The sequence below is a fragment of the Spermophilus citellus genome (genome assembly GCF_964194105.1).
Source record: "Spermophilus citellus genome assembly, chromosome: X".
NCBI lineage: Eukaryota > Metazoa > Chordata > Mammalia > Rodentia > Sciuridae > Spermophilus > Spermophilus citellus.
The window spans coordinates 116,331,108-116,347,186 of NC_138190.1; the positions used below are offsets into that span (position 1 = coordinate 116,331,108).

Consider the following 16,079-nt stretch of genomic DNA (forward strand, 5'->3'; position numbering starts at 1 on the left):
GGTGGGGTTTGGAGATGGAGAAGCTTGAGAGAAGTTGGGTTCCTCTCCCCCTTCCAAAAGAAGCCAAGTTGCAAGTGGGAAATTAGGCAGAGTGTAAACACAAACAACCTCAAAAAGAAGCCAAGGAAAGCGAAGCCAAAAGAAGCAAGCGCAACACTGTTACAAAACTGTCTGGTTTTGTAACAATTTCCCCGCTGCCGGCCAATGAGCAGCGTGGTGAGGAGTCACGTGGTACCGTTTTATATAACACTTTGCTGAGACAAGACAGTTATTAGGCGGCGCGGGGCGGCCGGCATGGAGCTGGCGGAGAAGCGGCAGGGGCCGGTGCGTGGTGGCACCGCGGCAGTGGCAGTCTCAGTTCTTTCCAGGCGCGACTCCTTGCTCCGTATTCCTGGTCCCTAGACGCCTCTTCCCCGCGCGGTCCTTCTCCGTATGGATTCATTTCAGAGTGAACAGATGTTGAGCTTGCCCGCCGAGCTGGGCAGCAGCAACTTAGAGCAGGCGGAGCCGGTGGATCGGGCAGCATCAGCTGCCGGAGTAGACACCGGTCCCCAACCGGAGGAGGCTACAGAGAGTCCTGAACCTCTACCGACGCGGGAGCCAGAGCAAGAGCAGACTCCTAGGAACTCGACGCTCCAGGAGTGCAAAGTCCTGCTCACACAGGCGGACGCCTTGGCGTCAGGGGGACGCCTCCGGGAAGCTCTCGAGGTGTACAGACAGCTCTCCGAGCGGCAGCTGCTGGTGGCCGAGCAGCTGGAGCAGCTGGCGCGCTGCCTGGCCAAAAGCATCCCGCAAGATGAGGCACTGGTGCCGGCGCCCTCGGCGAGTAGCGCGACAAGCTGCACTGTGGCAGCGGAAGAGGCAGGGGCGGCAGCGGCCACCGAGGTGTGGGACGGCTTTAAGTGCCGGAAGTGTCATGGATTTCTGTCAGACCCCGTGTCCTTGTCGTGCGGCCACACCTTTTGTAAACTGTGTCTGGAACGTGGGCGGGCAGCCGATCGCCGCTGTGCGCTGTGCGGGGTCAAGCTTTCCACGTTGATGATGGCCTCTGGACGGGCGCGTGGGGCCCGGAGAGCTGGACAGCAGGCGCCGTCGCCGCTACGGGTCAACGTGGTGCTCAGCGGCCTCCTGGGCAAGTTGTTCCCGGGCCCTGCACGGGCATCGAAACTCCGGCACGAGGGCAACCGGCTGTACCGTGAGCGCCAGGTGGAGGCGGCGTTGCTGAAGTACAATGAGGCAGTTCGGCTGGGTGAGTCCACCGCGCCACTGGGGCCCCGGCGAGGGCGAGGGCTTGGTCACGACGCGAGGGGGCGGGAGAATGAGCCCAGCAGGGAGATTGGGGAAGGACCAGGGCAGAGGAGCGTGCCGGGGACAATGGGATGGACTGCTGCCTGTGTGCAGGATGGAGATTTCTGGGACTTTTAAAAATTCTTTTAGCTTTCTTTAGCTGTGCCTCTGTCTGTTGCTTTTTTGTCTCCTTCTGTGTCTTTTGTATGCTTTTGTGTTTCTGAGTCTCTGTTTCTGTCTGTGTCACCCTGTTCTTTTTTCCTCCGTCTCTTTGAATCTTTGTCATTCGGTTTCTGTCTTGCTCAATGTCACCATCTCTATTTCTCTCTCGCCTTCTCCCTCTCCCTTTGCACGCCTGAGCTCTTTCTTACACCTGCCCGCACCTTCCCTGCCAGGAGGTGAACTTCGCACCCTTCCCACATTCGCGCCAGGTCCTCCCGGCTCTTGTCAGCCAGAGAAGTCAGGTCGGCGCCTGCGTCTGCGGCTCCCGCCTCTGGGAGTTGTCCCTTCCGGGGCCGCGGCTCCCTGTGGGGTGGGTCCGGCCTGGAATTAGGTCAGGAGAGCACTGGTTGCATAAGGGCCTCGAGCGGCCCGGGCCGGGCAGCCCCTCCTCCGCGCGGGCGGGCGGGATTGTGTAACGGCTGAGGTAACCGAAGTGGGCCACGCTCGCCTCGGAAACCATCCCGCGAGCGTGTGCGGGGGGAGGGGGAGCGCTCGCGCCCCGCTGCCCTGTGACTCATTGTCACCGCTTCCTATCACACGATCCTTGGCTGAAATAGACGCACACCCCACCCCCACCCCCCACGGCCGCGTAGCCGCCAGCCAGCAGCCTGCACCGGCACCTCGAACCCCTTTAACCACACCAGCCCAGAGGGCGACAGGACCAGGCTATGCTTGGTGATCCCCAGGGAAACGGGCTGGCTGTGAAGAGGCACGCCTCTGTCCCGTTTTCCCGAGCTGCCTGAGGTTAGGTGGGCTTTGCAGCTTCAAGGGCAACGTGGCAGTCCCACACCTTGAGCTGGACTAGGGCATCCGAGTTCTTTCGGGGACATGCTTTGCTCCAGTGATTCTGATTCCACAAGTCTGGACCCAGGAAGTGACCGCTGAGCTGCTGGCCGGTATTGCCTAGGTTGGGCAGGCTGCCAGCCGCTCTGCCGGCGGGGCGCGGTGCCTGGCGAAGCATGTCGGGGAGGAGGCAGGGTAGACCGGGCTCTGGGATCCGAGGATGCCCTGGGCAGGACTCTAATGGGTGGAGGAGGGAGTGGGCTGGAGTCTCCGCATGTTGAATCTCCACTAAAGCATGCAACAGGTAATTCGAGCACGGAAAGGAACAAGGGCTGAACATGCAAAACCTGGTGGTCCATGGAAAGGGAGATCCCCGCCCCCAACATCACAAGCAAGTTTGTGTCCAGGCAAGGCAAATTGTGAGTTGCCACTAGGCTGTCCTGTGCTGCACAACAGGAAGGACAGAAAAGACTGAACTCTTTGCTGATGTAATAAGGGCATGTAATGGGCACCCAAGCATACTTCTGGGAAAATCCATAAAGTCTGTTGCCAGTAGCAGAAGCAGGAGTCCAGAGCTTGGGGAAGAATTGGGCAACGTGAATGAAACAGGTGGAGGTGACTTAAGTACAGATCTGGGAGGGAGGTTCCATTCCTTTCAGTCTTTGCCTAAGGGGCCAGAGGGAAAGCCCCTTCCAGCTCTCTGGCTCCACTGTTGCTGCTACCACTTTCCCTTGGAGGGTCTTCCCTATACCTTTGCTAATTCCCTCAGAGCAGTCTGGGGGAAAAAATTCAATATCCTCTTCACCCTTCTGAGAGGAAGCTACAGAGGTTAGCTTTGTTTTGGAGATGGCCAGTGTCTTATTATTCTAAATACTGAACTTGTCTACAGAAAAAGGAATCTGATCCCACCCCAGCTTTGAAGTTTTGAAGTATAGTCAGTTAGCCATGATTCTGTCCAACTGAGTGCATGATCTTGAGTGAAGCCTTCCCCTCTGGCCTTGATTTCCCACAAGAATGGGTCAGTTGAGCCAGATGATCTCTAAAAGCCTGTTCAGCCCTGGCATCTAGTGATTCAAAGCATTGGTAAGACACAGCTTCACCTTATTTCCAGAAGCCTTGCCTAGGTTCATTCACATTTGACATCTGTAATGGGAGGAAGAGATCTTATAAACACATTTCCATTTTCCTGGGCTTTAAAGTTAGAGATGCTGCTAATGTCAGTCATCCCACCTAGAAGACCGACAGGGACTTGTCTTGCCGAAGGTCAGGACAGGGGTCACATCTGGCCACATCCCCCTTTTCTCCCTGGCTTGATCCCTTGGTGATGATACCTCACTCAGAAGGGAGGCTGTCAGGCACTCACTATGTATGGCCATGAAACAGGATTTCCTCTAGGTCAAAGTTTATAATGCAACATAAACATCACAAAACCTCTAAAGAACACCTTGAGAGAGGGGGGCAAATTGCTTCTTTGAAGTTGGGGAAGCTCTGACACAGTGGCCAGCAATGTATGAAAGCAGGAAGATAATAGAACTGAAAATAGAGCTTAACCCTTTTGATACCCAGTAGAAACATTCTAGATAACTTGTCATTTGTTCAAGATTCACCCTCTTACAAGACTTATGTTTGTGCTGGAGGCTCTTAATGAGGGCTTTTTTTCTCTCATTTTGGCAGCTCCAAATGATCATTTGCTCTACAGCAACCGTTCTCAAATTTATTTCACCTTGGAGTCTCATGAGGATGCACTGCATGATGCAGAAATAGCATGTAAGCTTCGCCCAATGGGTTTTAAGGTGAGTGTGGGACTAGGAAGATAAAAAAGGGTTGAATTGGGGCTGGGGCTGGGGCTCAGCGGTAGCACACTTGCCTGGCATGTGTGAGGCACTGGGTTCGATTCTCAGCACCACAAATAAATAAATAAATAAATAATAATAAAGATCTATCAACAAGTTTTTTTTAAAGGGTTGAATTGTATATAGGAATTGTGAGGAAGGGCTATACCTCCCTGGGGCTCAAGCAGAAGAGGGAGAAAGCTTCCTAAAGGAGCTGGGGAGGGGAGGGCGCATCCCTTGGCAAAGGGTGATTCAAGTCTCCAAGGGAACTGGATTCTTCTCTCATTCTGTCTTCAATTGGTGACCTGCAGAACAGTCTGAGCTTTGAGACTTTCCATAATATGGAATCGGGAGCCAGACTACCTGGGTTTATGTCTCAGCTCTGTTAATTTTACTACTTGTGTGTCTTTGGGCAAATTACTTAAATTTTCTGTGTCTCATCTCCCCATCTATAAAACACAGGTATTCAAAGCACCTACTAAACAAGGCTGTTGTGAGGATTATGTGAGCTTATATAGAGAAGACACTTAGAAGAATGTCTGGCATGTAGCATTATATAAATTTTCTATCACCCCCACCACTATCATCATCTTCCTCATTTTCTAGGGACAGTAGAAAGAGGAGTGTGAGAGAAGTATTGCTGAAATGGCCCTCCTGAACTTCTACTGATAGGCTTCTCAGCAGCTTAGTTTTCTTTGAAGAGATACACTCACAAATTGGTTGTGCCATTTTGAATCTTTAATATAGTAGGTCAACTTGCATCCCCAAGCTTCGCCCACATGGGAGGAGTGGGAAGAAAGACAGGCTAGGCATCTCTCAGGATGTCAGAATACAAAATGTCACTTTCTATATCTCTGCCTGACCTCAGACCAACCTCTACATGTCAATATTTTGTTTAGAAGATTATATTTGAGCTTAGGCTCTACCACTGCAAGCTAAGTGACCATGGGGAAGTGGCTTCACTCTCTGAATGTCCATATTTGTAGAAACAGAGCTATTGTTATCTGCCCAGATTGCCTCATTGTATAATGATCAAAGGTGACCATGGTCAAGAGAACATTCTGCAAGCTAGAAAGCTTTCTGTGTTTTTGGTGTAGTGCTCTTTCTGAACAACTCCAGGATTGGGAAACCAGTTTATCTGAGTCTGAGGCCATGATGCCTTATCTAAACCTCATTGGACAAGATGTGTCTAGAATCCAGAATGTTTCTGATTGTGGAAAGGTCAGGCATTAGGTAATATCCTCAATGAGCTCTGGACAGAGTCCAAATCACACTAATTAAACATACTATCTCTTCAGCAAATTGCATGAGAGTTCAAACTTAAGTAAGACAAATACTTTAAAGCACTTTACATCTATTCAAGTCAAGTTTTGTCACCTAATGAATTTTTGGTGTCAAGCTTATGAAAGTGTTGGATTATCAGAATGGCTTTTGGATCTAGAAACATTGTGGACCTGTATACACTGCTGTTACTATCAGGATGAATCTCGGGTTCATATCATGAATGGGTCAATATGTTCTCTTTCCCCAAGGAATATATTTACAGTTACAAGTCAGCAGTTTAAATGAAAGAAGGCTTGGGGGGGGGGGGTTTCAGTACTCCTAGTGGTAGAAGTCAGGGAGCTGCCTGAGGATAAGAGGACTTTTCTTAACAACTTTTCCCACTCCCACCCTAAGCCTAGGACCTAGGGTTAAGGGCCTTGATAATCATGGTGGGAAGTACATTTTGGCTAGGCATGGTGGCACACACCTATAGTCTCAGTCACTTGAGGCTGAGGCAAAAGGACTGCAAGCTCAAGACCAGCCTCAACAACTTAGTGAGACCCTGTCTCAATATAAAATATAAAAAGAGATGGGGATGTGGCTCATGGTTAAGTGCCCCTGGTACCAAAAAAAAAAAAAAAAAAAAAAAAATTCTGTGGTGGGGAGGGAGAAGCACATTTTGGATGAAATGGGAAAAAGTGATTTCCCTAATGAAGGAATCATTGATGCAAATATTAAGCAGTAGATGCATTTTCCTATAGTTATGGGATAAGGGGGAGGGTAATGATGAGAGAACTTATATAGTCTTGAGGGTTGAAAGAACTGATGCATATAATTCAAAACTAGCTCACAACCTGATTTGCTTATTTCCCACCATTTGTATGTAAAATGCTCCAGGGGAGAGGGCTCACCTAGCAACTCTATTCCCCCCATACAGCCAGGCCCAATAGTATTCAATGCACCCTGCAGGTGGTACAGCTCATGGTGGGGTAAGTTGGCTGTCCAGAGTAGGTAGAGTATATGAGTTGCTGCTTGGTCAATTAGTGCATTTCCAGAGGCCTCTCTAATTCCCTAACACCTATCACTTTAGCTGCCCTGCAGTGTCATACAAACCTTTCTTTAGAGGGTCCCTGGTAAGCACAGTGGGGTGGAGCAACAGGAGAAGACATAAGCATCCCAAATAAGCCATGGTTAGGCTTCCAGAAGGAGGTGGGGGGATGGGGAGATGGGGAGACATCCCAAGATACTTGGAGTAGGGGCCACTGCTGAAGAAGGTAGCTTCCAGTCAGCTCCTGTAGCTATGTGGAAGCATGTTAGAAGGCAAGCTAGGAGAGCATTTTATTCACTATCCCAAGGCACAAAGAAAAGGCAGCTCTCTCCCCTCCTCTTTTCTTCTTCCTCCCTCTTCCCCAGATTGTTCCTCTACTTTCTTTAGAGAGTCTCTCCCAGAGTACTTGGGCTTGGACCTTGAGAAGCCCTAAGACTTCTTTATATTTTTAAAAGAAGTTGTGAGGAAGTAGAAGCCAGCAGAGTTCCACGAGCAAAAACATTGGTTAAGCCTCTGGAGAGGGGAGCAGTCCATTTTGTGGGGAAAAGCATTCTGGGAATCAGAAACCACAGTTTTTAGTTCCAGTGTAGCCACTCATGAACTTTGAGGTCTTGGAAAGGTCATGATCCTTCTCTTGGACCTCTTCTGAAAAATGATCAGCAAGTCTAGGAGCTCACTCAAGCCACTACTATCAACTAAGTTTCTGCTTGACAGATTAGTTCAAAGGAAGACTTGTCAGAAAGGGTCCTGAAAGCTAGGCTAATATGTGGTCAAATGGGGGTTCTGGCTATGTCTGGTTTTACTTTCCACAGTGGTGAGACAGAGAGGAGGTAATGTGGCATACCAGTTAAGAATACAGTCAGTTCCAGGTTCAAACCCTAATTCCACAATTTACTGGATGTGTTACTTTGGGCAACTCAGTTTTCTGGTCTCAGTTTTGTCTTCTGTAAAATGGGGTTCAGAAAAGTTGCCCAAGTTATATGATTTTTTTAAAAAGTCCTTTTGGGGCTGGGGATGTGGCTCAAGCGGTAGCGCGCTCGCCTGGCATGTGTGCGGCCCGGGTTCGATCCTCAGCACCACATACCAACAAAGATGTTGTGTCCGCCGAGAACTAAAAAATAAATATTAAAAATTCTCTCTCTCTCTCTCTCTCTCCCTCCCTCCTCTCTCACTCTCTCTTTAAAAAAAAAAAAGTCCTTTTGAAACTTAACACAATAGTGACTGCTCAGTAAGTACTCAGTGACTGATCTGAATAGTAGTAACAATCTGCTATGGGGTATTGAATGCTAATGTGTACCTACCTATATCAATAGGATGGTAATAAATGTTATGTATTCTTCCAGGCACACTTCAGAAAAGCGCAAGCCTTAGCCACCTTAGGCAAGGTGGAGGAAGCACTGAGAGAATTTCTCTACTGTGTATCACTAGATGGAAAGAACAAGAGAGCAAGAGCTGAAGCCCAAAGGGTGAGTTGGAAGTTGGAAGGACATCAGATCCAGCTGTCCAGTCAACCCCCACTACTCTGTGTCCTCTAGGGTGGGGAATGAGGGTTCAGCCCTCTCTGCCTCCAGGGGTGACAATGATGTGGTTCTTTGGATTTATTGGACAGGAAGGAGACACGAGTGTCAATTGATTGTCAGAAACACTGTTTTCCTTGTGTGTTTGGTCAGATTGTGCAGTTCCTGCATTTTCATTGGAGTCTTCGAGAAATGTTTCTTTAACTGAGGGTCTGGATTATTAGTGGGATCTAAAACCAAACATGTTAACCTGGCATGGGAGGCTAACTAAGGATGTTCTGGCTGTTGAAGAGAGATGTGAGGTGTGGGGCTGCCTGCAGCTGTGGTACTTTTCTGTGGTTGAATGTGGTTTCACCAGCCACGCAGGAAAGCCAGCTCCTGGGAAGGAGAATTCCAACTGTCATCTTCTTTGTTACAAATTAAACAAATCATCTCACAAACACAAGTCAAAGACCATTATAATATGATCCAAATAGCCATTCCAATTCTTGGGTCCTAGGAGAATGTGGTTGCTATAAAAATTTATATGAAGCCAGGAGTGGTGGCACAGGCCTGTAAGCTCAGCAACTCAGAAGGCTGAGGCAAGAAGATCACAAGTTCAAAGCCAGCCTCGGCAACTTAGTGAGGCCCTGAGCAAGTTTTTGAGTCCCTGTCTCGAAAAAAAAAATGGCTGGGAATGTGGCCCAGTGGTGATGTCTCCCTGGGTTCATTCCCTGGTTACCCCCTCCCCAATAATTATATGAAATACTGAAAGCATGATTGAAGGGTCAAACATCCTCAGTTCATATAGTTTGTTGTTTATTGTTCTGCAACTTACTCTTCTGGTGTCTGTCTAACTGACCTGGAGATTTGACACTAAAAGTGGCCATCCCTGTTCTCTGGTGCCCTGCCCACTACTTACCACAAGGCCACAAGCACTTCTATCCCTGTGTAGTTTGGGAGAGCGGTAGATGAAGAAAGTGAGCAAAAGATAAGTCTGGTGTCTCAAGTCTCCAGAAAGAAAGTTTTAGCAAAAAATGTTAAACTTGGCAGAAGCTGGGTTCTTGATTTTCTGCCACTAAAGGAGAAATTCCTGTCTGGGTTGTTTCTTTGACCTGGTTTGGGTATATGCACAAGGTTTTCTTGAGAAGAGCAGCATGGGTCAGGACAAATTGCTCCAAGTTGTGGAACCTTCCTCAAATATTAATTGTAGTCCACAATGTGAGTTCTAACATTTCTTGAGCATTTGCTATACATCATGCAATGCTAGGTACCTTATTCAGAAGATTTAATTGAATCTCCAGCTTTCCTATGAAGGTAGGCACTATTGTTTATCCTCCTATGGTGAGACAGATTTGAAAGCTGAGGCTTGGTTTCTTTCCTGAGGTCACCCAGCTAGTGACTGGTGGGGAAATATTCAGAAGCAACTTGGTCTGCTTCCAAGCCTACCCTCTTAGCAACTTCAACATCTTGCCATACCGGGAGGACATGTCCATGTCCAGAGTCTTAGCACTTACATGTGGGGCTGGGCCTAGAGTAGCAATGGAACTCTTCATTTCTGGGATAGACAAAGGCAGTTAGAAGAGGCTTTGACTTTAGGGACAGAGTATGCAAAGGTAAAAGAGGCAGGTCTTGGACTCAAAAGGAATAGTTCTTTTTTGTTTGTTTGTTTTTATCTCTGCTTGTCCAACTGGGTGTTGGCAGGAGGGGTTCTAGAATTGTCAGTTGAAGTGACCTCTCTCTAGCTAGGTGTCATTTTGACACCTGCTTAATGGGATGAGAGGGAAGGCATTGAGAAAAGCTCTAGAAACCCAAAGAGGCTTTAATCCACAGCATTGGTCCTCAAGGAATTTAGTCTTATGTTTGTTAATATGAATGCCAGACAATAAAAGTGAGCATATGCCTGAGAGAATGCTATATAGTTCTGAAGGTAGTGTGAGAATTTAGAGGTGAATGTCCCCTGAATGTGATGAGGCTATGGCAGCCATTTACAAACACAGGAGAGGCATCAGCTGTGCTTATTCATTGAATTGTCTCAGTTTCAAGGCTAAACATTTGACAAAAATGGGTATTCTTCATTTGACATTAGAAAGCTGCCTGAGAATTCATAGTTCTGCATTTCTTTTTAGTGTTTGTTTTTAGCTCAGATTCTTAATTTCTTTCCTTCTTGACCCCCTTCCTAAAGTTAAAACTGAGTGGAATTGACTTTCACTTGTGGAATTATTATATTATTCTCACTGAGAGTTGAACATACCTTTTGTTTTCCAAAGCCAATGAGAAGGCCTAGAGAGAGATATTAGGTAGTAAAGTGAAGGGAACTGCCACTGTTATTTCTTTTCTTGTTTCCTTTGATCTCTTCCTTTGGCTTCCTTTCCCTCTTGCTACCCTCTGCCCTTTCATCCTTGTGCCTTGGGATGCTGTGTGGCTTATACTGAAGAACATCATGTTCTTTTGGAAGAATTCCAGGGAGATTGCCTCAAAAGTAGATTGGTCTTGTTGGGCCACTCAGTAGGGTTTCCGAGAGCCAACATTGGCTCCTATGGAGGAGAGGCCTCTGAAAGCTAACATTTATAGCACTGGGTACTGCGAGAACCTCTATCTCACTCCTTTGCCAACTTACACCTGGAGAGTGGGTTTTCCAGAGGTGGAAGGAAACATAGGGATCTGTCTGAGGACTTTGGGCCTGCATGCTAGGCTTCTCCTTGGGCACTGGTATGGATAGGTACCTTAATTCAATTCCATCTAGTGTGATGAGCATTTAGTAGATATCTGTTCTGTGCCCTCCAGAAGCTGACCTTTTTTTTCCCCCCCACGAGAAAAAAAAAAAAAAACAGACTTATATCTGTGATACAATTCCAGGACAACATAAGATGTTAGAGTTTAAGATATTATATCATGGTGTAGGAGAGAGCATTAAAGGATAGGAGAGGGACAGGAGAGATCAGAGATGGGAGTAGTGAGGGGTGGCAGCATTTGAGCTGAACTTTGAAGATTGAGCATGATATGGCTTCAGGGTACATGCTAGTCTCTGAGGGAACAGTTTCAGGAAGAAACTGCTGGGGACCAGCAAGAGAATAAATTCAACTTTGGTGTTCTTCAAATTCATTTATCTATTAATACCCTATGGAGGGCTGGGGATGTGGCTCAAGCGGTAGCGCGCTCGCCTGGCATGCGTGCGGCCTGGGTTCCATCCTCAGCACCACATACAAACAAAGATGTTGTGTCTGCCAAAAACTGAAAAATAAATATTAAAATTCTCTCTCTCTCTCTCTCTCTCTCTCTCTCTCTCTCTCTCTCTCTCTCTCTCTCCCCCCCCCCTCTCTCTCTCTTTAAAAAAAATACCCTATGGAGCCTAAATAAGGGTGTGAGATGTTCTCTAATAGGTCTCCAAACACTCCAGGGGCAGTGAGATGTTAAACATTTGAGTATGTTTTAGAAGGCCAGTGACCTGTGCTCCTTGTGTTACATATAATATAATATGTATGTATGAACCATATACATATATGAATGTGGATGGTCAATGGTGCAGTTTTCATGTGAATAAACATCTTTGGTTTCCAGTCCTTTCTGGTTCTTCTCACTCTACACTCCCAGTGTATCCAGTTGCAATGAAAACCATCAATAGACTGGAACCTGCCTGCCTTGTGTACTTGAACTTAAGATGACATTTTCTAGAAAGTGAAGGCCAGAATGAAGGAGTAGCTAGAAGAAGGAGGAAGAAGGAGGAGGAAATTTGGGTTCTGCTTTTCTAACATTTCACTGCTCAGTCCCTCAGCTCTGAAGCAATTAAAGACCCAGGGGTGATAGGGAGGGGAGGAGGAAGCAAGATGGGTAGAATGAGAAAAGAAACAGCAAAGAACCTAGGAGACAGTTGTAGATTTCTACCCATGGAGGTGTTATAGATGTGACTCCAGGTTCTCCAACTGAGATTTCTCCTGACTTCACCTGTCTTTCTCTTTCTTCCCAGATGTTTTTTTTTTTAAATCACTCTGTAGATATTTCTGCAGAATAGTAGCATCAGAGGAGTGGCTCTTAATCTTGGCTAAGTAACAGAGGCATCTGCAGTGCCTTCTCAAAATTTGGGTTCCTGGGCCACACTTCAGACCTGGGGGTGACAGGAGTGAGAACTAGGAACCTGACTTTTTCATAAGCTCTTCAGTTGATTCTGATGCACAATGAAGTGAGGACTCCTGTCCTTGTGTGTCCAGATACTGGTCCAGGGCTTCCTCCCAGGAGTTTTGCCCTGAAAGTTGTGTCCCCTGTCCGTCCCTACTCCTTTCCCCTTCACCTGAGCACCTATAGAGACTTAAGTAGTGAAGTCTTCTGTTTTATGTCACAGCTTCTCTTTAGTTTCTTTTCACCATCATTTCCGGGGGATTCTCAGGAACATTCTCCCGATATCCTGAAGCTGTTGGCACCTCACCCTAGATTAAAGGAACAAGTAGAGTCAATGGCTACTGAAGGCACCAGAAATATTCTACAGGTAAAACTCAATTCGCCCAGCTCGCTCGTGATGCTTCATTTGGCTGTTTTGTGGGCAAACATGGGGAGTGAGCCCTACGTCTCCTAGTTTGGTTCCTGACAAAGAAGAAATGGAGTCAGTAGTGGCTGTGTTCTTTATTAAGAATTTTTCTTCAGTCTAATGTATGAAGTATGATATGTCAAGTGCTTTGTAACGTTGTGAACAACCAATAAAAAAAAAAAAAAAGATAAGCTATGAATTTCAGTCATGGTCCCAAAGTTTGTTTACTTATCACATTTATTTTTATAGTTCTTGGTCAGATCCAGCCAAGAGAGAGATTTGATAAAATTACAAAGGTATTGGCCCACTTCCCTTGGAACCATACAATCAGGGTGGGCATATTAGCTGCAGTTTGGGGGCAGAGTCTGGGAAGAGGGCTTCACTGCCCCTCCTTTGCCTGCTTTTTGTTTGTTCAAACTGCTGGCCTTTGAGTACCAGCTGAGATCCTTGTGCAAGGACAACTCCATTTGATTCCCAAATGAAGGTAATTCCATATTTTCCTGTACTATAACTTACCATATTAGTAGCCTTCTAATACATATTTGTAGCAGAGAAGAACAAAGAGATTTGGGAAGACTATTGAGTTGAAGATCTTGGGAGGAAGATAGGTATTTGCGCCTTCCTTTGAAAATAAGGGAACAAAACACAGAAAGATGGGCTTCAGGCACTAGATTTCCTAAAAGAGGATAATTGAGCAATGCTGGAGTTCAGACATCCAGACTCAAAGGCAGACTTTAGTACTGAATACCTGGGAACTTTGGGGATCAGTTTTCCCTCCATTTGTGTCCAGTATTCTTCACCTGTATTTCAACCCTGGTTACTCACATTTTCCCATTCTGCCCCTGCTCTAGAAAAGGAATAAAATGCAAGTGTGCCTGACTTTTTTAATATAAAAGCAGAGCTTAGAGTATCTCCTGAAATGAGAGAGCCCCCAAGGGTCATTATTACATGATTGGGAATGCTAATACTGAGCCCAAGTAGAGGTACTTGTACTTGTAGCTCAATCTGAAATGAAGAGAAATAGCATCCCTAGCTTTCCAACATGAGCTGACTGAAGAACAGGGATTGGATTTCCACCCAGACTTTGCTGTGCAAGGCAGGATACTCCTATGTGGACAATGCCTTGGACTCATGGAAAGTCAAGGTTGTAGAATTGCTATCATGCTGGAAAATCTTAAACTCCCCAGGTTAGAGACTAAGGAAGCCTACATCCTTTTCCTCCTCATTTCATTTTCTCTCAACTATGTGCTCCTCTTTTCATGTGTCTACCAATTTTTTCATAGGGGTTGGAGGGGAATAAGAAAATGGGCATTTTGACTTGTGGTCTATGGATTTAGATCTCCAGGTAAATCTGCATAAACATGCTGTCATAAGATGTATTTCTAGATCCATTTTCAGATATACCTCTCCTGAACTAAAAATAATTTTGAAAGATCAGGTTGATTATTTTGCTAAATGATTTTGTCTCTTTCAGATTTTTCACCCAAAACCTAATAAAAGGAATAGGGTATTCCTTGTTCATTTGATCAGTATAACATAGAGTTCAAGAGCTTTGAACATGGCATGAACAGACCTGGGCCAAAGCCTTATCAAAAGTCCTTTTGGAGCTGGGTTTGGGGGGTTGCAGATGGCTTGGAATGGCGGTGAGGGTAAGAGGAAGTACTGATAGGATATACTCTTACTTCATGCCCTCGTTTCCTAAAGTGGTTACTAAGGAAAGATTTGGATAGGATAAGGAAGTGGGACTTCCCTGGCATTCCCCTCCCTTTGATACCATCCAGGGAACCACTTCTCCTACATGCCTTTCCTCTTGCAGTAAGGAAGTTCCTAACTCCACCCCAGCTGGGCATGCCTTTGTCACAGATGCCACAGATGCTGTATGGATAGGAAATGGGGAAAGCCTATGACTCTCCCTCCCTCAGTTGAGCTATGTGTCCATTAAGTGATCAGGTATGAGGATCAGGGTTTATAAAGCTTTCTCTTTGTCCTCACTGGGTAAAAATACCAGAGGACATTATTGGTCCTAAAAAGATTCTGATATTTGACTCTTACTTCATCTAGGGAAATCTAGAGCTCCCACATTGTTCTAGTCAAGAGGAAGCAGTAGCCAGGGGAGATGCCAGCAGTTTGATGAATGCAGCTCAAGTTAAGGTGAATAGTCAGCAAGACAACATGAAAGACAAAGAAGAAAAGGAGGAGAAGTGGAATGCTGCCTCTCCAGATGCTGCCTCTGTCAAGACTGGCAAATGCCAGGAAAAGAAAAGGAAACATTGCCAAATTGAACCCCAAGAAGACACAGAGGTGCCTAATAAAGTCTCAAAACAAGGTACTGACTCTACTCGGGAAGAAAATAGATTGGAGGAGATGATTGGGCTCACTGATACATGCAAGTTAACATCCATTTTGGGGGTTCCCTGGGCTCTGGGTAGATGGCCCAACTCTGACATTTACGAGCTGTATGAACTCAGGGCTTGTTGTGAGGTTTCTGTGAGATCACACATGGAGCCTAGTACACTCTTAAGTGCTCAATTATAGTTATGGAAATTCAAGGCATAAAGTCAAGCAAAGTATAAGCAGTGACATCCCAGGCCCTTGACCATAGCCATTCCTTCTAGGTCAACCTCTCCCCACGCCCATCCCTGTTCCAAGAATGTAGGATGGAAGAAGTATGAGCAGGCCTTACCAAATTTTGTTCCCCCAGATAGCATCTGAGAAGCAGCAGCTACAGCTTGATATCTTTTCATAAGATGTTGGCAGTGCCAAGATATTCAGCCCCAGCTTTGAAGGCCTGACTCAGCCCATAGAGTTGCTGCTGCTGCTGCAGTTGAGTTAGGTGCTCATTGTGTTTGAATGACATCTCCAGGGCTGCTGGATAGTCTCTGACTTGCACTCCTCTTTTTATGGGGGCTGCTGTCAACCTATGAGCACCTGTTTTCAGGCATCCCATTTGCAATGGCCTGAGCCATCAGGGAGGTGGTGAGAGTGGCAAATATAAAAATGATTTTTTTGGTCTCAAAAGTACTGTTTGTGAAATCAAATTTGGTCTAGTTCTGACTTACTGCTTTCTACATCATAGATCCTCCCACTGATCAGGGGGCCAAGCCTGATCTCAGTATTCCACTTGTATCTTTTGACGCATCTGACCTTGAATGCTCCCTGTGTATGAGGTAGGTGATGTTTACTATCACTTACTGCCTGATTGTTCCTCCTCTGTGATGTCTGTACCTTTCTGTTGGTGATCTACTGCTTGGTTGGTTAGCACATAAAGAAACTGTTATAATGAAATAGAAATCACAGCATTGTCATGGGCCAGCTTGTGTCCCCTATTTACAGATTGCTTTCCCTGCATCCTTGACTCCTGATTTGGAAATATCTGAAGAGTGGAAAGGGAATAGCCTACTCAGAGGTCACAAACTGATGACCTGCACATTGAATATACCTTTGGTTTGTCTCTCATGGGGATTGTTTTTGTTAAATGTGAATGTCTTGAGACAGGACATACACTTTCTAGTTGTTTCATGATCCTCACTGCCCCTACTATCTTATTTGCATTATTTTCCTGGCCCCTGTGGTGTTTAAATTTGTGACCCAGAAGCTAATTAGAACTATTGGATCAAGAACTGAAA

The 16,079-nt window shown here is 46.2% G+C and overlaps 1 protein-coding gene across 2 annotated transcripts in view; it reads left to right on the forward strand.

Moving 5' to 3' along the window:
• Nucleotides 1-409: 409 nt before the first annotated feature.
• LONRF3 (LON peptidase N-terminal domain and ring finger 3) overlaps nt 410-16,079 on the forward strand; it is a gene marked incomplete at its 5' end in the record, with an annotated part of 38,979 nt that continues 23,309 nt past the window's right edge. The window contains 6 exons of one of the 2 annotated variants that reach the window (XM_081278389.1): nt 433-1,249; nt 3,967-4,085; nt 7,779-7,901; nt 12,271-12,414; nt 14,515-14,779; nt 15,530-15,620. In XM_081278389.1, the coding sequence (XP_081134515.1) occupies nt 433-1,249; nt 3,967-4,085; nt 7,779-7,901; nt 12,271-12,414; nt 14,515-14,779; nt 15,530-15,620 (1,559 nt within the window). Of the gene's footprint in view, nt 1,250-3,966; nt 4,086-7,778; nt 7,902-12,270; nt 12,415-14,514; nt 14,780-15,529; nt 15,621-16,079 lie in introns of both variants that reach the window. The other variant, XM_081278390.1, reaches the window with a different exon arrangement.